Source organism: Panulirus ornatus, chromosome 6 (assembly GCF_036320965.1).
Source record: "Panulirus ornatus isolate Po-2019 chromosome 6, ASM3632096v1, whole genome shotgun sequence".
NCBI lineage: Eukaryota > Metazoa > Arthropoda > Malacostraca > Decapoda > Palinuridae > Panulirus > Panulirus ornatus.
Window position 1 is genome coordinate 20,146,747 of NC_092229.1, and position 22,489 is coordinate 20,169,235.

The following is a 22,489-nucleotide window of genomic DNA, read 5'->3' on the forward strand; positions in this document are numbered from 1 at the left end:
TCACTACCCTGTCTAATCAACCCACCTCCCACGCTTCTCATGCCACAAGCATCTTTTGCGCAAGCCATCACTGCTTACCTAAATACATCCCATTCTTCCCTCATTCCCCTTACCTCCTTTGTTCTCACCTTTTTCCATTCTGTACTCAGTCTCTCCTGGTACTTACTCACACAAGTCTCCTTCCCAAGCTCACTTACTCTCACCACTCTCTTCACCCCAACATTCTCTCTTCTGAAAACCTGTACAAATCTTCACCTTCGCCTCCACATGATAATGATCAGACATTCCTCCAGTTGCACCTCTCAGCACATTAACATCCAAAAGTCTCTCTTTCGCGTGCCTATCAATTAACACACAATCCAGTAATGCTCTCTGGCCATCTCTCCCACTTACATACGTATACTTATGTATATCTCTCTTTTTAAACCAGGTATTCCCAATAACCAGTCCTTTTCCAGCACATAAATCTACAAGCTTTTCACCATTTCCATTTACAACACAGAACACCCCATGTATACCAATTATTCCCTCAACTGCCTCATTACTCATTTTTGCAAATCACCCATCACTATAACCGGGTCTCGTGCATCAAAACCACTAACACACTCTTTCAGCTGCTCCCAAAACACTTGCATCTCATGATCTTTCTTCTCATGCCCAGGTGCATATGCACCAGTAATCACCCATCTCTCTCCATCAACTTTCAGTTTTACCCATATCAATCTAGAGTTTACTTTCTTACACTCTATCACATACTCCCACCACTCCTGTTTCAGGAGTAGTGCTACTCCTTCCCTTGCTCTTGTCCTCTCACTAACCCCTGACTTTACTCCCAAGTCATTCCCAAACCTCTCTTCCCCTTTACCCTTGAGCATCGTTTCTTTCAGAGCCAAAACATCCAGGTTCCTTTCCTCAAACATACTGCCTATCTCTCCTTTTTTCTCATCTTGGTTACATCCACACACATTTAGACACTCCAATCTGAGCCTTCGACTCCCCGCGTGACTCCTTCTGTTTCCCCTTTTAGAAAGTTAAAATACAGCGGATGGAACCATGGAAGTGGAAGTGGATCATAGGGTGGGGGAGGGGGCGAAAATCCTGGGAGCCTTGAAGAATGTGTGGAAGTCGAGAACATTATCTCGGAAAGCAAAAATGGGTATGTTTGAAGGAATAGTGGTTCCAACAATGTTGTATGGTTGCGAGGCTTGGGCTATGGATAGAGTTGTGCGCAGGAGGATGGATGTGCTGGAAAGGAGATGTTTGAGGTCAATGTGTGGTGTGAGGTGGTTTGATCGAGAAAGTAACGTAAGGGTAAGAGAGATGGGTGGAAATAAAAAGAGCGTGGTTGAGAGAGCAGAAGAGGGTGTTTTGAAATGGTTTGGGCACATGGAGAGAATGAGTGAGGAAAGATTGACCAAGAGGATATATGTGTCAGAGGTGGAGGGAGCAAGGAGAAGTGGGAGACCAAATTGGAGGTGGAAAGATGGAGTGAAAAAGATTTTGTGTGATCGGGGCCTGAACATGCAGGAGGGTGAAAGGAGGGCAAGGAATAGAGTGAATTGGATCGATGTGGTATACCGGGGTTGACGTGCTGTCAGTGGATTGAATCAGGGCATTTGAAGCGTCTGGGGTAAATCATGGAAAGCTGTGTATGTATTGTATATTTGCGTGTGTGGACGTGTATGTATATACATGTGTTTGGGGGTGGGTTGGGCCATTTCTTTCGTCTGTTTCCTTGCGCTACCTCGCAAACGCGGGAGACAGCGACTAAGCAAAAAAAGAAAAAAAAATATAAATGCCCATACATTCACATATACATACATATACATTTCAGAGTATACATACATACACATACACAGACATATGCATATATACACATGTGCATATTCAAACTTCCTGCCTTCATCCATTCCCATCCCCACCCACCACACATAAAATAGTATTCCCCCTCCAGTGAGGTAGTGCCAGGAAAAGACAAAAAAAGGCCACATTCATTCACTCTGTCTCTAGCTGTCTTGTGTAATACACTGAAACCACAGCTCCCTTTCCACACCCAGGCCCCACAGACCTTTCCATGCTTTACCCCAGACACTTCACATAACCTGGTTCATTCCATTGACAGCACAGTGCCCATGGTATACCACATTGTTCCAATTCACTCTATTCCTTGCATGCCTTTCATCCTCATGTATGTTTATGCCCAAATCACTCAAAATCTCTGTCACTCCATCCTTCCACCTCCAGTTTGGTCTCCCACTTCTCCTTGTTCCCTCCACCTCTGACATATCCTCTCTTTCAATCTTTCCTCACTCAATCTCTCCATGTCCAAACCATTTCAACACACCTTCTGCTCTCTCAACCACACACTTTTTATTGCCACACATCTCTCTTACCCTTTCATTATGTACTTGATCAAACCACCTCACACCACATTTTGTCCTTAAACATTTCATTTTCAACCCATCCACCCTCGTCCGCACCATCCTATCTATATCCCATGCCTTTCAACCTTGTAACATTGTTGGAACCACTGTTCCTTTAAACATACCCATTTTTGCTATCCGAGATAACATTCTCACCTTCCACACTTTCTTCAATGCTCCCAGAACCTTCACCCCCTCCCCCACACTTCCACTTCCATGGTTTCATCTGCTGTTAAGTCCACTCACAGATATCTAAAACACTTCTCTTCCTCCAGTTTTTCTCCATTCAAACTTACCTCCCAATTAACTTGTCCCTCAACCCTGTTGAACCTAATAACCTTGTTCTTATTCACATTTACTCTCAACTTTCTTCTTTCACACACTTTACCAAACTCAGTCACCAACCTTTGCAGTTTCTCACCTGGATCAGCCACCAGTGCTGTATCATCAGCGAACAACAACTGACTCGCTTCCCAGGCCCTCTCATCCACAACAGACTGCATATTGGCCCCTCTCTCCAAAACTCTTGGATTCACCTCCCTAACCACCACATATATAAACAAATCAAACAACTATGGAGACATCGTGCACCCCTGCTGCAGACTGGCATTCACCGGGAAGCAATCACTTTCCTCTCTTCCCACTTGTACTTATGCCTTACATCCTTGGTAAGATCTTTTCACAGCTTCTAGCATCTTATATCCCACTCCATATCCACACATCCTCTTCCATTTCTGAAACCACACTGCTCTTCCCCAATCTGATGCCCTGTACCTGCCTTTACTCTCTCAATCAATACCCTCTCATATAATTTCCCAGGAATACTCAACAAACTTATACCTCTGTAATTTGAATACTCACCTTTATCCCCTTTGCCTTTGTCTGATGGCACTATGCATGCATTCTGCCAATCTTCAGGCACTTCACCATGATCCATACATACATTGAGTATCCTTACTAACCAATCAACAACACAGTCACCCCCTTTTTTTAATAAATCACTGCAATACCATCCAAATCCGCCATCTTGCCGGCTTTCATCTTCCACAAAGCTTTCACTACCTTTTTCCTCTTTATCAAACCATTCTCCCTAACCCTCATGCTTTGCACACCACCCTGACCAAAACACCTTATATTTGCCATTCTATCATCAAACACATGTAGATTTGATGAAAACGCACTTGGCCGTGATGATAGTATGAAGGTGAAATTTCACTTCAGTAGAAGTTCATACAACTTTATTTAACATGTAAGTTTTCTGTACATGTGGCACGACATATTTTGTGGACAATCCACCTCATCAGGTGCCAGTACATAACAGAGTTATTAAAATCCCAACATCACACCTGATTCCTGATGTCCAACACCAAGACAGTGCTTGGTCTATAATGATTGGTGTTGGAGGGTGGGAATCAAGTGATGTTGAGATTTAAATAACTATGTTAAGTAATGGCACCTGTTGAGGTGGATTGTCTCCATGAAACATGTCATGCCACATGTATAAAAGAAATTACATGTTAAATGAAATTGTATGAACTCCTACTGAAGTGGCCTTTTTTTGTCTGTTTTCCTGGCCCTGCCTTGCTGAAGCAGGGGGTAGCGATGCTGTTTCCTGTGTGTTGGGGGTAGCGCCAGGAATGGATGAAGGCAAGCATGATTATGAACATGTGTATATATGTGTATTTCTATGTGTATGTATATATATGTATATGTTGATATGTATGTGTATGTATTTGCATGTGTATGGGCATTTATGTATATGTAAATATGTGTATATGAGTGGATGGGCCACTCTTTGGCTGATTCCTGGCACTACTTCTCTGACACGGGAAACAGCGATTAAGTATAATAGATAGATGAATATCAACATATGCATATATACACACATACATGCACATACACAGCTATATACATGTTTACATATTCGCACTCACTTGCCTTCATCCATTCCCAGTGCCACCCTGCTCAACAGGAAACAGCATCACCACTGAGATAGTGCCAGGAAAACAGACAAAGAAGGCCACATTCGTTCACTGTCAGTCTTTAGCTGTCATGTGATCCCACATATCTTCCCATGGTTTACCCCAGATGTTTCACATGCCCTGATCCAGTTCATTGACAGCGTGTCAACCCTGATGTCGCACTTCATTCCAATTCACTCTATTCCTTGCATGCCTCTCACCCTCCTGTATATTTAGGGCCCTATCACAAAATCTTTTTCACTCCATCTTGTGAAACAGAAAAGAGAGGCTTTTGGGCTAAGAAGTTCCACTGGAGTTCACTAGTTATGGAGACTCTATTGTGGCCACTCATTTGGGGGAGTTCCAGGTGGGAATAGGCAATAGAGATACAGATAGATATGGATGGAATGTACAGAGTAGTGCAAATGAGTGTGAGAGATATAAGAGAAAGTGTTTGGAAGTCAAGAGGAAGATGCAGGGGTTGAAAAAGAGTCAAAGGAAAAGTTAAAGTGAGCAAGTATCAGTATACTTTAGGAGGAAAAGAAGGTCGTGGAAGGAGGTTAACTGTGTGTGAAAAACAAAGTGAAGGCTGTAGAAGGGAAAGTGGTAACAGGTACTGGTGAAGTGAGGAGGAGATGGAGTGACTATTTTGGTGGATTGGTGAATGTGTTTGATGATAGGATGGCTGATATAGGGTATCTGGGTTGGGGTGGTATTTGAAGTGAGAGGGTCATCATGGGTGGTTTGGCGAAGAGAGAATAGGTAGTGAAAGCTTAAAATAAGATGAAATGTGGCAAGGTGGCCAGAGTGAATGGTATTGCAGTTGAATTGATCAAGAAAGGGGATGCCTTGTGCTGTTCATTGGTTATTTAGCATTTTCAGTGTATGTATGAATAATGGTGGAGTGCCTGAGGACTGGCAAAATGCAAATATTGTGCCAATATATAAAGGCAAGGGTGATAAAGGTGAGTGTTTAAACTGCATTGGTATAAGCTTGTTGAGTGTACCCAGTAAGTTGTATAGGAGCATGGTGAGTGAGAGGGTTGAGTCATGTACAGAGCATCAGTTTGGAGAGGAAGTGTGGTTTTAGAATTGGTAGAGGATGTTTGGATCAGGTTTTTGCAGTTAAGAATGTTTATGGTACAAACACTTAGAGAAACAGAGGGGTTTGTGTTTGGTATTTAGGGATCTTGAGAAAGCATATATTTGGGTTGATAGAGATGTCTTGTGGAAGGTTTGAAGGATAAATGATGTTCGAGGAGAGCTTTTAAAAAGCAATAAGAAGTGTTTGTCAAGGGTGTAAAGCATGTGTATGAGCAGGAAAAGAGGAGAGTGAATGGTTCCAAGTGAAAATTGGTGAGTGGCAGGGATGTGTGATGCTACCAAGTCTGTTTGATTTGTTTATGGATGGGGTGGTGAGAGAGGTGAATGCAAGAGTCTTGGAGTGAGGGGCAACTATGCAGTTTGAAGGGGATGAGGAGGCTTGGGAAGTGCATCAGTTGTTGTTTGATGATGGTACAGCACTGCTGGCAGCTTCAAGTGAGAGAGTGTAGAAGTTGGTGACTGAATTTGGAAGTGTGTGAAAGGAAATCGAAAGTTTTATAAAGTCAATAAAAGCAAGGTTATTAGGTTTACTTTAGTTGGGTTGAGGTACAGGTTAGTTGGGGTATGAATTTGAATAGAGAGAACTTGGAGGAGGTGAATTGCTTGCTTTAAATATCTGGAAGTGAATGTGGCAGGGAGTGGAACAAACGAAGTGAGTCATAGATTGAGCAAAAAGGTGAAGGTTTTGGGAGCAGTGGAGAATGTGTTAGAGGTCATTTTCTTGGAGGGCAGAAAATGGGTGTGTTTGGAGGTATAGTAATAAGATTGTTAGATGGATGTGAGGCATGGGCTGTAGATGAAGATTTATGGACAAGGATGAATGTGTTGGAAATTAAATGCTTAGGACATCATTTGGCAGGAGGTAGTTTGATTAAGTAATAAAAGAGTAAGAGAGAGGTGTGGTGATCAAGTAGTTTGGTTGAGAGAACTGAAGAGGGTTTGCTGAAATGGTTTGGACACATGGAGAGAAAGAGTGGGGAAAGATTAACAATGAGGATATATTTGACAGACATGGAAAGAACAAGGAGAAATGGTAAACCAGTTTGGAGATGGAAGGATGGAGTGAATAAGATTCTGAGTGATCAGTTCCTAAACATGCAAGAGGGTGAAAAGTGTGCATTGGATTAAGTGCATTGGAACAGTGTGGCATTCGGGGGGTCTACTTAATGTCAGTAGACTGAACCAGGGCATGTGATGTGGCTGGGGTAAACCATGGAAAGGTGTGTGGGATCTAGTTGTGGAGATAGCATTACACATGACAGCTAGAGAATGGATGTGAGTGAATGTTGCCTTTCTTCGCCTTTTCTGGCACTACCTTGCTGACTTGGGAAGTGGTACTCAAGAGAATATATTTGTATGCTACTTATATTGCTTTCCTGTCTTAGGAGTCCCTTCTATCTTGTGAGACTCCTTTAATCCTCAGGAAGCTGGCCTTATTCACTACTGGGGAATGCAGGTCACAAAATGTTGTGATGCTGCATGTTTGTCTATATGCAGAGAGTGCAGAGCAGTTGAGTAGTAAGTGCTCAGCATCATCTTTATGGTAGTTGCATTGTGGGCTTGAATGATTATGAATTGTGTTGAAACGTTTGTTGTTTAACTCAGTCTTCCACTTAACTAAGTTCTGCTCACACCCCCCATTTTCAATAGATATAGCACTGAGAAAGCAGATACATACTGAAATAACCCAACAAGCTCTAGAGAACCAACCTTCCAACTTGGCCTTAAACTCCAACCCATCAGTTATACACTCATCAGAAACCACACTCCCCAGACAAACACAAAATCATACTATCCTGCATGTGCTCTGGACATCGCCTATCACCACAACACTACAAACAACGTTTTAGCATATCCCAAGGCCCTTCATGCCCATGATGCAGCTACCATAAAGAAGACACTGAACACTTACTATTCAGTTGCCCTGCACTCTCTGCATATAGACACACAGACATCATAACACTTTATGACTAGTGGTCCTGACCATTGGATTTGGCCAGCTCCGTGAGTACTGCAGGAACCCTTCATAAGGACAGAAGGGGCTTATAGGGCACGAAGGTGTGGTAGATTATACCTTTAGTAGTAGTTTCATTGATAGTTGTAGTAGTAGTAGCTTTACAAAAGTCTTACTACCTTGTTAACTAGAATATAATGAATTTTCATATGAAATTATAGAAATTGTTATGGAGGATGAATTAAGACTTGGGAGTGTAACTGAGAATTTCTTTTTTATCATCCCTGAACAATGAATGTTGATAGTGAAGAGTGCCATGAAATGAAGGTAATGAAAATTATGGGATTAATCAGTGTAGGAATAATGCTGGTGAGACATTTTCAGTATTCGACAGTACCCAGTACCCATGAAAACCCTTATGTTTACTGTTATTTTCCTTAAATTTGAATGTTATTAAAGAATTGTACCAGTGTTAATGATGCTTGCTGTGTGTCATGCCTCATGGTGAAGTATGTATTGTAGAAAGCATTCATTCACTCCTATGCATCTCCGAGCAACTGAATATAAAACATATGACCTTAACAACCGCATATTTTCAGATTATGTAAAAAAAAAAGGTAAATTTTGATCATACGGTGAGATTTTCATATGTGTTCTCATTTTATTCAGTTTTTTACATACTCTTAAATTATTTATCCTCACAGTTTCCCTGAACTTAATAGTCCTCTCTACCATTAACTTATTTATCCATTCTTTTTATGACTGATGCCTTTTCTCTCTCATTTTTCTCCCACCAGTACTCTTCCATTCTATTTTCCCATGTCACAGAGAGTCTTCCTTTCACACCAACCCATTTAGTTGTGCACTCGTTTATTTTCCTTGTAAAACTCTCCATCTTGCCATACCATGCCATTCTCCCCCTCATACCACATGTTTCTCTCTGATAATGCATTTCTATGGCCTGAATTCTTATGAAAGAAAGTTTCTATCATGCTCATAAGTTTTTTCACCACAGTTTTCACCGTTCCATAAGAGATTTTGTAAGATACCACAATTACTAAAGTGTTTGAACTCGAGTAAAACATCACCCATCATTACTGTTGTAATTGTTTTTCCATAGGAAAATAATAGCTGCTGCCACAGAACAGATGAATCGATTGTGGCACACAACTAACATCTACCTGCACCCAAAGATTCATGAATATGCAGAGAGGCTTACACAGACACTACCTGGAGATCTCAAAGTGAGCTTTTCTAGTTTTCATTATAACTTTGAATTTAAACATATGTGTCATCATATGCCCATGTTCTGATGTGTATTGGAGAAAACGAAGGTAGATCCACACATTTCTTTTTCGATACTTTGCATTACGTAACTATGCAAAACTGATACAGAAAAAATAATTAAAGCCTTCCTCATTAATTTTGCTTATATAGATAATTAAAACTTATGTATATAACATGACTGACATGAATTATTAAAACATGTATGTAACATGACTGTTACAACTGGCATCATTTAAAGAATGTTGCAGCTAATAAAGACAGCAAGTGAGTAATTAATTCGATATTAATTTAAACTTTCAGACTTTTTATCAATATGAAGGCCGCCAATATGCACCAGTTATTCAATAAGTGCATGTGGAATATGGTCTTTTGCATAGAAGAGGGTTATTCTAATTATAGTAGTATTCTTGTGGTTTGACAGTTTATTTCTTCTGTTTTGCAGGTTGTTTACTTTGTCAATAGTGGCTCTGAAGCCAATGACTTAGCAATGATGATGGCCAGGTTGCACACAGGTAACTTTGATATATTAACTCTGAGAAATTCTTATCATGGAGCTTCACCCTATTCAGCTGGACTTACAGCTCATGGTACCTGGAAATATAACTTCGCACACAGTTTTGGTATTCATCATGTAAGTGAATTTAAGTAGTGTTTTTATTTGCATTCTTTAAAGGTTTGATTTTCATATCATACAAGAGTTGGTGCATTTCTGAAATCTTTCTTACCTTCTAAAAATCATCTGAAATTGTGCGCTCATGAACGATAGCTAGGTTGGAAAAGCTTCAGGAAACTTGTAAGCATGTGCTAAGTGGAACATAGCAAAAGTTTCTAAAAGTCATTGAATTAAGATCAATTTTGTATTTTCATCCATTGACTTATTTATTAGTGAAACAGTTTTTCAAATTGATTCCATGATAATGATACTGTGGTTTATAAATCCTTTCTTTTCTCTTTCATGTGAACACCCATATCTAATGCTGCAGAATATCACCCAGTTAGGGGAGCATGGGTAGAATTTGCCCTCGAAAAATCTGTGATATTGTAATATACATTACACGCCTATATTCCTCAACTCATTACTAAACTGAACCAATGTATCAACCCTCTTTTCTTAACCCGCCTTACTGCAGGCATCCTCTCTATTTTCCATTGAGCCTTAGCAAAACGTTCAATGGACTAACAATCTCTTTCTTGAATTTTCTGCAAGAGTAATAGCATGTTTGGTAAAGACTGATAATATATGTGATAATTGACCATGTTTAAGGAGAATCACCTGATATAATAAGAACATACGTGAGGGTGAAAGGTGTACAAGGAATAGAGTGAATTGGAATGATGTGGCACACTGGGGTCGACATGATGTCAATGGATTGAACCAGGGCATGTGAAGTGTCTAGGGTAGAGCATGGAAAGGTCTGTGGGGCTTGGATGTGGAAAGGGAACTGTGGATTTGGTGCTTAGCACATTACAGCTAGAGACTGAGTATGAACATTTACGTATGTATATACATGTGTATGGGGGTGGGTTGGGCCATTTCTTTCGTCTGTTTCCTTGCGCTACCTCGCAAATGCGGGAGACAGCGACAAAAAAAAAAAATATATATATATATATATATATATATATATATTATTATTACTATCGGTATCATCAGTGACAAGCCGTGCATCACAAAATTCCACACCCTTCCTTCCTTCACCTTAGGCAACCACACCAAAGACGCAGACACATTACTACTGCCTTGCTTGCCTGCACCACTTGACTAGTACAGCCCTGCCTGCACGCGTGTATGCATGTCATACGACAGCATCAGCAGCAGCACAGAAAAAGAAGTAGCAGAAACACAGTACAGGGGCAACACAGAGATGTGCCAACAATGGGTGGCGGGTGAGGAGGAAGAAGAAGAAGAACTTTGCTGTGATGATGCAGAGGGCTTGGACAGAAAATCAACAACACCAAAAGTAAGTCCAACACCACCACCACAACCTCCTTCACCTCGTCCAGTCCTGCGCCTGAACCCAGGCCCGCTTCCTGCACAGGCCCGACTGGCTCAGTCCTCAGAGCCAATCCTTTTCCCGAAGTTACGGATCTAACTTGCCGACTTCCCTTACCTACATTAATCTATCGTCCAGAGGCTTCTTACCTTGGAGACCAGATGCGGATATCCCTGGGGATAGGGGAGAAAGAATACTTCCCACGTATTCCCTGCATGTCGTAGAAGGCGACTAAAAGGGGAGGGAGCGGGGGGCTGGAAATCCTCCCCTCTCTTTTCTTTTTTTTTTTTTTTTCCCCCAAAAAGAAGGATCAGAGAAGGGGGCCAGGTGAGGATATTCCCTCAAAGGCCCAGTCCTCTGTTCTTAAAGCTACCTCGCTAATGCGGGAAATGGCGAATAGTTTGAAAGAAAGAAAGATATATATATATATATTTTTTTTTTTTTTTTTTTTTTTTTTTTTTTTATACTTTGTCGCTGTCTCCCGCGTTTGCGAGGTAGCGCAAGGAAACAGACGAAAGAAATGGCCCAACCCCCCCCCCATACACATGTACATACACACGTCCACACACGCAAATATACATACCTACACAGCTTTCCATGGTTTACCCCAGACGCTTCACATGCCTTGATTCAATCCACTGACAGCACGTCAACCCCTGTATACCACATGACTCCAATTCACTCTATTCCTTGCCCTCCTTTCACCCTCCTGCATGTTCAGGCCCCGATCACACAAAATCTTTTTCACTCCATCTTTCCACCTCCAATTTGGTCTCCCTCTTCTCCTCGTTCCCTCCACCTCCGACACATATATCCTCTTGGTCAATCTCTCCTCACTCATTCTCTCCATGTGCCCAAACCATTTCAAAACACCCTCTTCTGCTCTCTCAACCACGCTCTTTTTATTTCCACACATCTCTCTTACCCTTACGTTACTTACTCGATCAAACCACCTCACACCACACATTGTCCTCAAACATCTCATTTCCAGCACATCCATCCTCCTGCGCACATCTCTATCCATAGCCCACGCCTCGCAACCATACAACATTGTTGGAACCACTATTCCCTCAAACATACCCATTTTCGCTTTCCGAGATAATGTTCTCGACTTCCACACATTTTTCAAGGCTCCCAAAATTTTCGCCCCCTCCCCCACCCTATGATCCACTTCCGCTTCCATGGTTCCATCCGCTGACAGATCCACTCCCAGATATCTAAAACACTTCACTTCCTCCAGTTTTTCTCCATTCAAACTCACCTCCCAATTGACTTGACCCTCACCCCTACTGTACCTAATAACCTTGCTCTTATTCACATTTACTCTCAACTTTCTTCTTCCACACACTTTACCAAACTCAGTCACCAGCTTCTGCAGTTTCTCACATGAATCAGCCACCAGCGCTGTATCATCAGCGAACAACAACTGACTCACTTCCCAAGCTCTCTCATATATATATATATATATATATATATATGTGAATAAGAGCAAGGTTATTAGGTACAGTAGGGGTGAGGGTCAAGTCAATTGGGAGGTGAGTTTGAATGGAGAAAAACTGGAGGAAGTGAAGTGTTTTAGATATCTGGGAGTGGATCTGTCAGCGGATGGAACCATGGAAGCGGAAGTGGATCATAGGGTGGGGGAGGGGGCGAAAATTTTGGGAGCCTTGAAAAATGTGTGGAAGTCGAGAACATTATCTCGGAAAGCAAAAATGGGTATGTTTGAGGGAATAGTGGTACCAACAATGCTGTATGGTTGCGAGGCGTGGGCTATGGATAGAGATGTGCGCAGGAGGATGGATGTGCTGGAAATGAGATGTTTGAGGACAATGTGTGGTGTGAGGTGGTTTGAGCGAGTAAGTAACGTAAGGGTAAGAGAGATGTGTGGAAATAAAAAGAGCGTGGTTGAGAGAGCAGAAGAGGGTGTTTTGAAATGGTTTGGGCACATGGAGAGAATGAGTGAGGAGAGATTGACCAAGAGGATATATGTGTCGGAGGTGGAGGGAACGAGGAGAAGAGGGAGACCAAATTGGAGGTGGAAAGATGGAGTGAAAAAGATTTTGTGTGATCGGGGCCTGAACATGCAGGAGGGTGAAAGGAGGGCAAGAAATAGAGTGAATTGGAGTCATGTGGTATACAGGGGTTGACGTGCTGTCAGTGGATTGAAGCAAGGCATGTGAAGCGTCTGGGGTAAACCATGGAAAGCTGTGTAGGTATGTATATTTGCGTGTGTGGACGTGTGTATGTACATGTGTATGGGGGGGGGGGGCCATTTCTTTCGTCTGTTTCCTTGCGCTACCTCGCAAACGCGGGAGACAGCGACAAAGTATAAAAAAAAAAAAAAATATATATATATATATATATATATATATATATATATATAAACAGAGAATGATGATTGGGAATACCTGGTTTAAAAAGCGAGATATACATAAGTATACTTATGTAAGTAGGAGAGATGGCCAGAGAGCGTTATTGGATTACGTGTTAATTGACAGGCGCGCGAAAGAGAGACTTTTGGATGTTAATGTGCTGAGATGTGCAACTGGAGGGATGTCTGATCATTATCTTGTGGAGGCTAAGGTGAAGATTTGTATGGGTTTTCAGGAAAGAAGAGTGAATGTTGGGGTGAAGAGGGTGGTGAGAGTAAGTGAGCTTGGGAAGGAGACTCGTGTGAGGAAGTACCAAGAGAGACTGAGTACAGAATGGAAAAAGGTGAGAACAATGGAAGTAAGGGGAGTGGGGGAGGAATGGGATGTATTTAGGGAATCAGTGATGGATTGCGCAAAAGATGCTTGTGGCATGAGAAGAGTGGGAGGTGGGTTGATTAGAAAGGGTAGTGAGTGGTGGGATGAAGAAGTAAGTATTAGTGAAAGAGAAGAGAGAGGCATTTGGACGATTTTTGCAGGGAAAAAATGCAATTGAGTGGGAGATGTATAAAAGAAAGAGACAGGAGGTCAAGAGAAAGGTGCAAGAGGTGAAAAAGAGGGCAAATGAGAGTTGGGGTGAGAGAGTATCATTAAATTTTAGGGAGAATAAAAAGATGTTCTGGAAGGAGGTAAATAAAGTGCGTAAGACAAGGGAGCAAATGGGAACTTCAGTGAAGGGTGCAAATGGGGAGGTGATAACAAGTAGTGGTGATGTGAGAAGGAGATGGAGTGAGTATTTTGAAGGTTTGTTGAATGTGTTTGATGATAGAGTGGCAGATATAGGGTGTTTTGGTCGAGGTGGTGTGCAAAGTGAGAGGGTTAGGGAAAATGATTTGGTAAACAGAGAAGAGGTAGTAAAAGCTTTGCGGAAGATGAAAGCCGGCAAGGCAGCAGGTTTGGATGGTATTGCAGTGGAATTTATTAAAAAAGGGGGTGACTGTATTGTTGACTGGTTGGTAAGGTTATTTAATGTATGTATGACTCATGGTGAGGTGCCTGAGGATTGGCGGAATGCCTGCATAGTGCCATTGTACAAAGGCAAAGGGGATAAGAGTGAGTGCTCAAATTACAGAGGTATAAGTTTGTTGAGTATTAGTGAAAGAGAAGAGAGAGGCATTTGGACGATTTTTGCAGGGAAAAAATGCAATTGAGTGGGAGATGTATAAAAGAAAGAGACAGGAGGTCAAGAGAAAGGTGCAAGAGGTGAAAAAAAGGGCAAATGAGAGTTGGGGTGAGAGAGTATCATTAAATTTTAGGGAGAATAAAAAGATGTTCTGGAAGGAGGTAAATAAAGTGCGTAAGACAAGGGAGCAAATGGGAACTTCAGTGAAGGGCGCAAATGGGGAGGTGATAACAAGTAGTGGTGATGTGAGAAGGAGATGGAGTGAGTATTTTGAAGGTTTGTTGAATGTGTTTGATGATAGAGTGGCAGATATAGGGTGTTTTGGTCGAGGTGGTGTGCAAAGTGAGAGGGTTAGGGAAAATGATTTGGTAAACAGAGAAGAGGTAGTGAAAGCTTTGCGGAAGATGAAAGCCGGCAAGGCAGCAGGTTTGGATGGTATTGCAGTGGAATTTATTAAAAAAGGGGGTGACTGTATTGTTGACTGGTTGCTAAGGTTATTTAATGTATGTATGACTCATGGTGAGGTGCCTGAGGATTGGCGGAATGCGTGCATAGTGCCATTGTACAAAGGCAAAGGGGATAAGAGTGAGTGCTCAAATTACAGAGGTATAAGTTTGTTGAGTATTCCTGGTAAATTATATGGGAGGGTATTGATTGAGAGGGTGAAGGCATGTACAGAGCATCAGATTGGGGAAGAGCAGTGTGGTTTCAGAAGTGGTAGAGGATGTGTGGATCAGGTGTTTGCTTTGAAGAGTGTATGTGAGAAATACTTAGAAAAGCAAATGGATTTGTATGTAGCATTTATGGATCTGGAGAAGGCATATGATAGAGTTGATAGAGATGCTCTGTGGAAGGTATTAAGAATATATGGTGTGGGAGGAAAGTTGTTAGAAGCAGTGAAAAGTTTTTATCGAGGATGTAAGGCATGTGTACGTGTAGGAAGAGAGGAAAGTGATTGGTTCTCAGTGAATGTAGGTTTGCGGCAGGGGTGTGTGATGTCTCCATGGTTGTTTAATTTGTTTATGGATGGGGTTGTTAGGGAGGTAAATGCAAGAGTTTTGGAAAGAGGGGCAAGTATGAAGTCTGTTGGGGATGAGAGAGCTTGGGAAGTGAGTCAGTTGTTGTTCGCTGATGATACAGTGCTGGTGGCTGATTCATGTGAGAAACTGCAGAAGCTGGTGACTGAGTTTGGTAAAGTGTGTGGAAGAAGAAAGTTAAGAGTAAATGTGAATAAGAGCAAGGTTATTAGGTACAGTAGGGTTGAGGATCAAGTCAATAGGGAGGTGAGTTTGAATGGAGAAAAACTGGAGGAAGTGAAGTGTTTTAGATATCTGGGAGTGGATCTGGCAGCGGATGGAACCATGGAAGCAGAAGTGGATCATAGGGTGGGGGAGGGGGCGAAAATTCTGGGGGCCTTGAAGAATGTGTGGAAGTCAAGAACATTATCTCGGAAAGCAAAAATGGGTATGTTTGAAGGAATAGTGGTTCCAACAATGTTGTATGGTTGCGAGGCGTGGGCTATGGATAGAGTTGTGCGCAGGAGGATGGATGTGCTGGAAATGAGATGTTTGAGGACAGTGTGTGGTGTGAGGTGGTTTGATCGAGTGAGTAACGTAAGGGTAAGAGAGATGTGTGGAAATAAAAAGAGCGTGGTTGAGAGAGCAGAAGAGGGTGTTTTGAAGTGGTTTGGGCACATGGAGAGGATGAGTGAGGAAAGATTGACCAAGAGGATATATGTGTCGGAGGTGGAGGGAACAAGGAGAAGAGGGAGACCAAATTGGAGGTGGAAAGATGGAGTGAAAAAGATTTTGTGTGATCGGGGCCTGAACATGCAGGAGGGTGAAAGGAGGGCAAGGAATAGAGTGAATTGGAGTCATGTGGTATACAGGGGTTGACGTGCTGTCAGTGGATTGAAGCAGGGCATGTGAAGCGTCTGGGGTGAACCATGGAAAGCTGTGTAGGTGTGTATATTTGCGTGTGTGGACGTGTGTATGTGCGTGTGTATGGGGGGGGGGTTGGGCCATTTCTTTCGTCTGTTTCCTTGCGCTACACTCGCAAACGCGGGAGACAGCGACAAAGTATAAAAAAAAAAAAAAAAAAAATATATATTATCCCTGGGGATAGGGGAGAAAGAATACTTCCCACGTATTCCCTGCGTGTCGTAGAAGGCGACTAAAAGGGGAGGGAGCGGGGGGCTGGAAATCCTCCCCTCTCACTTTTTTTTTTTAATTTTCCAAAAGAGGGAACAGAGAAGGGGCCCAGGTGAGGATATTCCCTCAAGGGCCCAGTCCTCTGTTCTCAACGCTACCTCGCTAATGCGGGAAATGGCGAATAGTATAAAAGAAAAAGAAAAAAGTTTGTTGAGTATTCCTGGTAAATTATATGGGAGGGTGTTGATTGAGAGGGTGAAGGCATGTACAGAGCATCAGATTGGGGAAGAGCAGTGTGGTTTCAGAAGTGGTAGAGGATGTGTGGATCAGGTGTTTGCTTTGAAGAATGTATGTGAGAAATACTTAGAAAAGCAAATGGATTTGTATGTAGCATTTATGGATCTGGAGAAGGCATATGATAGAGTTGATAGAGATGCTCTGTGGAAGGTATTAAGAATATATGGTGTGGGAGGCAAGTTGTTAGAAGCAGTGAAAAGTTTTTATCGAGGATGTAAGGCATGTGTACGTGTAGGAAGAGAGGAAAGTGATTGGTTCTCAGTGAATGTAGGTTTGCGGCAGGGGTGTGTGATGTCTCCATGGTTGTTTAATTTGTTTATGGATGGGGTTGTTAGGGAGGTGAATGCAAAAGTTTTGGAAAGAGGGGCAAGTATGAAGTCTGTTGGGGATGAGAGAGCTTGGGAAGTGAGTCACTTGTTGTTCGCTGATGATACGGCGCTGGTGGCTGATTCATGTGAGAAACTGCAGAAGCTGGTGACTGAGTTTGGTAAAGTGTGTGAAAGAAGAAAGTTAAGAGTAAATGTGAATAAGAGCAAGGTTATTAGGTACAGTAGGGTTGAGGGTCAAGTCAATTTGGAGGTGAGTTTGATTGGAGAAAAACTGGAGGAAGTGAAGTGTTTTAGATATCTGGGAGTGGATCTGGCAGCGGATGGAACCATGGAAGCGGAAGTGGATCATAGGGTGGGGGAGGGGGCGAAAATTCTGGGAGCCTTGGAGAATGTGTGGAAGTCGAGAACATTATCTCGGAAAGCAAAAATGGGTATGTTTGAAGGAATAGTGGTTCCAACAATGTTGTATGGTTGCGAGGCGTGGGCTATGGATAGAGTTGTGTGCAGGAGGATGGATGTGCTGGAAATGAGATGTTTGAGGACAATGTGTGGTGTGAGGTGGTTTGATCGAGTAAGTAACATAAGGGTAAGAGAGATGTGTGGAAATAAAAAGAGTGTGGTTGAGAGAGCAGAAGAGGGTGTTTTTAAATGGTTTGGGCACATGGAGAGAATGAGTGAGGAAAGATTGACCAAGAGGATATATGTGTTGGAGGTGGAGGGAACGAGGAGAAGAGGGAGACCAAATTGGAGGTGGAAAGATGGAGTGAAAAAGATTTTGTGTGATCGGGGCCTGAGCATGCAGGAGGGTGAAAGGAGGGCAAGGAATAGAGTGAATTGGAGCGATGTGGTATACCGGGGTTGACGTGCTGTCAGTGGATTGAATCAGGGCATGTGAAGCGTCTGGGGTAAACCATGGAAAGCGGTGTAGGTATGTATATTTGCGTGTGTGGACGTGTGTATATACATGTGTATGGGGGTGGGTTGGGCCATTTCTTTCGTCTGTTTCCTTGCGCTACCTCGCAAACGCGGGAGACAGCGACAAAGCAAAAAAAAGAAAAAATATATATGTGTGTGTACTTATTCATACTTGCTGCCATCATCCATTCCTGTAGCCACCCTGCCACACATGAAATAGCATCCCCCCCAGTGAGGTGGTGCTAGGAAAGGAAAAAAAAGGCCACATTCATTCTCACTCAGTCTCCAGTTGTCATGTGTAATGCACTGAAACCACAGCTTCCTTTCCACATCCAAGACCCACAGACCTTTCCATGGTTTACTCTAGACGCTTCACATGTCCTGGTTCAATCCAATGACAGCACGTTGATCTTGGTATATCACATCATTCCAATTCACTCTACACCATGCATGCCTTTCACCCTCCTGTATGTTCAGGTCCCGATCGCTCACAATCTTTTTCACTCCATCTTTCCACCCCCAATTTGGTCTCCTGCTTCTCCTTGTTCCCTCTTTCACTTTCTCAATCTTTCCTCACTCATTCTCTCATGAGACCAAACCATTTCAACACACCCTTTTCTGCTATTTCAACCACACTCTTTGTATTACCTCATATCTCTTACCCTTTCATTACTTACTCGATCAAAGCACCTCACACCGCATATTGTTCTCAAACATTTCATTTCCAACACACCCACCCTTCTCCGCACAACCTTATCTATACCCCATGTCTTGCAACCATATAACATTGTTGGAACCAATATTTCTTCAAACATACCCATTTTAGCTCTCTGAGATAACATTCTCTCTTTTCACACATTCTTCAATGCTTCCAGAATCTTTGCCCACCCTGTGACTCCCTTCCGCTTCCATGGTTCCATCCGCTGCTAAGTCCACTCCCAGATATTTAGAACACTTCCTCTCCAGTTTTTCTCTGTTCAAATTTACCTCCCAATTAACTTGTCCCTCAACCTTACTGAACCTAATAACCTAGCTCTTATTCACATTTACTCTCAATTTTCTTCTTTCACACACTTTACCAAATAGGGGGCTGAAAATCCTCCCCTCCCATTTTTTAATAGTCCAAAAGAAGGAATGGAGAAGGCTGCCTTGTGAGGATATTTCCTCTAAGGCTCAGTCCTCTGTTCTTAATGTGACCTTGCTAACATGGGAAATGGTGAATATGTATGAAAGAAAAAAGAATAAGAGCAAGGTAATTATTAGTTTCAGTAGGGTTGAGGGACAAGTAGATTGGGAGGTGAGTTTAAATAAAGAAAAACTGGAGGAAATGAAGTGATTTAGATATCTGGGAGTGGATTTGGCAGCGGATGGAACCATGGAAGTGGAAGTGAGTCACAGGGTATGGGAGGGGGTGAAGGTTCTTGGAGCATTGAGGAATGTGTGGAAGGCAAGAACATTATCTTGGAGAGTGAAAATGGGTATGTATAAAGGAATAGTGGTTCCAACAATGTTGCATTGTTGGGGCATGGGCTATAGACAGGGTTGCACAGAGGAGGGTGGATGTGTTGGAAATGTGTTTGAGGACAATATGTGGTGTGAGGTGGTTTGATCGAGTAAGTAATGAAAGGGTGAGAGAGATGTATCGTAATAAAAAGAGTGTGGTTGAGAGAGCAGAAGAGGGTGTTTTGAAATGGTTTGGTCACATGGAGAGAATGAGTGAGGAAAGATTTACCAAGAGGATATATGTGTCAGAGGTGGAGGGAACGAGGAGAAGTGGGAGGCCAAATTGGAGGTGGAAAGATGGAGTGAAAAAGATTTTGAGTGATCAGGGCCTGAACATGCAGGAGCACTTTCATGTATATTTCTCTCTTGTGTCTCCCCTGATGATGTGATTATTACACGAAAGTGCACTTGGGAACTTTCTGTGTTTCATTTTCCCGTGGACTCATAGGAATATATACACATACAGACATATACATATATACACATGTACATAATTCATACAGTCTGCCTTTATTTATTCCCATCGCCAACTCGCCACACATGAAATAACAACATGCTTGTGTGATCCTTTCCAATGTGTATATATACGTATACATTGAGATGTATAGGTATGTATATTTTGTGTGTGTGGACGTGTATGTATATACACGTGTATGTGGGTGGGATGGGCCATTCTTTCATCTGTTTCCTTGCGCTACCTCGCTAACGCAGGAGACAGCGACAAAGCAAAATAAATAAATAAATATAGATAAATGAAAAATATATATATATATATATACATGTTGAAATGTATTGGTATGTATATGTGCGTGTGTGGACCTGTATGTATATACATGTGTATGTGGGTGGGTTGGGCCATTTTTTCTCTGTTTCCTTGAGCTACTTCTCTGAGGCAGGAGACGGCGACAAAGTACAATAAATAATTAAATATATATTTATTTATTTATTTACTATTTATTTTGCGTTGTCGCTGTCTCCTGCGTTTGCGAGGTAGCGTAAGGAAACAGACGAAAGAAATGGCCCAACCCACCCCCATACACATGTATATACATACACGTCCACACATGCAAATATACATACCCATACATCTCAATGTACACATATATATACACACAGAGACACATACATATATACACTTGCACACAATTCACACTGTCTGCCTTTATTCATTCCCATCGCCACCTCGCCACACATGGAATAACATCCCCCTCCCCCCTCATGTGTGCGAGGTAGCGCTAGGAAAAGACAACAAAGGCCCCATTCGTTCACACTCAGTCTCTAGCTGTCATGCAATAATGCCCGAAACCACGGCTCCCTTTCGACATCCAGGCCCCACAGAACTTTCCATGGTTTACCCCAGACGCTTCATATGCCCTGATTCAATTTATTGACAGCATATCAACCCTGGTATACCACATCGATCCAATTCACTCTATTCCTTGCCCGCCTTTCACCCTCCTGCATGTTCAGGCCCCGATCACTCAAAATCTTTTTCACTCCATCTTTCCACCTCCAATTTGGTCTCCCACTTCTCCTCGTTCCCTCCACCTCTGACACATATATCCTCTTGGTCAATCTTTCCTCACTCATTCTCTCCATGTGCCCAAACCATTTCAAAACACCCTCTTCTGCTCTCTCAACCACGCTCTTTTTATTTCCACACATCTCTCTCACCCTTACATTACTTACTCGATCAAACCACCTCATACCACATATTGTCCTCAAACATCTCATTTCCAGCACATCCACCCTCCTGCGCACCACTCTATCCATAGCCCACGCCTCGCAACCATACAACATTGTTGGAACCACTATTCCTTCAAACATAGCCATTTTTGCTTTCCGAGATAATGTTCTCGACTTCCACACATTCTTTAAGGCTCCCAGGATTTTCGCCCCCTCCCCCACCCTATGATTCACTTCCGCTTCCATGGTTCCATCCGCTGCCAGATCCACTCCCAGATATCTAAAGCACTTTACTTCCTCCAGTTTTTCTCCATTCAAACTTTCCTCCCAATTGATTTGACCCTCAACCCTACTGTACCTAATAACCTTGCTCTTATTCACATTTACTCTTAACTTTGAATATATATATATTTTTTTTTATTTTTTATTTTACTTTGTCGCTGTCTCCCGCGTTTGCGAGGTAGCGCAAGGAATAATATATATATATATATATAGTATGAAAAAAAAAGATATATATATCTTTCATACCATTCACCATTTCCCACATTAGCGAGGTAGCATTAAGAACAGAGGACAGGGCCTTTGTGGAAATATCCTCACCTGGCCCCCTTCTCTGTTCCTTCTGGAAAATAAAAAAATACGAGAGTGGGGGATTTCCAGCCCCCGTTCCCATTCCCTTTTAGTCGGCTTCTACGACACACATAGAATACGTGGGAAGTATTCTTTCTCCCCTATCCCTCTCGTTTTTTTCAATTTTCCAAAAGAAGGAACAGAGAAGGGGGCCAGGTGAGGAAATTCCCTCAAAGGCCCAGTCCTCTGTTCTTAACGCTACCTCGCTATCGCGGGAAATGGCAAATAGTACGAAAGAAAAGAAAGAAAATATATATATATCTATATATTTTTTTTTTTTTTTTTTTTTTTGCTTTGTCGCTGTCTCCCGCGTTTGCGAGGTAGCGCAAGGAAACAGACGAAAGAAATGGCCCAACCCACCCCCATACACATGTATATACCTACGTCCACACACGCAAATATACATACCTACACAGCTTTCCATGGTTTACCCCAGACGCTTCACATGCCTTGATTCAATCCACTGACAGCACGTCAACCCCAGTATACCACATCGCTCCAATTCACTCTATTCCTTGCCCTCCTTTCACCCTCCTGCATGCTCAGGCCCCGATCACACAAAATCTTTTTCACTCCATCTTTCCACCTCCAATTTGGTCTCCCTCTTCTCCTTGTTCCCTCCACCTCCGACACATATATTCTCTTGGTCAATCTTTCCTCACTCATTCTCTCCATGTGCCCGAACCATTTCAAAACACCCTCTTCTG

General features: G+C 42.4%; 1 protein-coding gene across 2 annotated transcripts in view; it reads left to right on the top strand.

Moving 5' to 3' along the window:
- LOC139749115 (alanine--glyoxylate aminotransferase 2, mitochondrial) overlaps positions 1 to 22,489 on the top strand; it is a 136,264-nt gene that overhangs the window by 50,156 nt on the left and 63,619 nt on the right. For both annotated transcript variants that reach the window (XM_071662707.1, XM_071662708.1), the window contains 2 exons: positions 8,563 to 8,686; positions 9,172 to 9,360. In XM_071662707.1, coding sequence (XP_071518808.1) covers positions 8,563 to 8,686; positions 9,172 to 9,360 — 313 coding nt within the window. The remainder of the gene's footprint in view (positions 1 to 8,562; positions 8,687 to 9,171; positions 9,361 to 22,489) is intronic.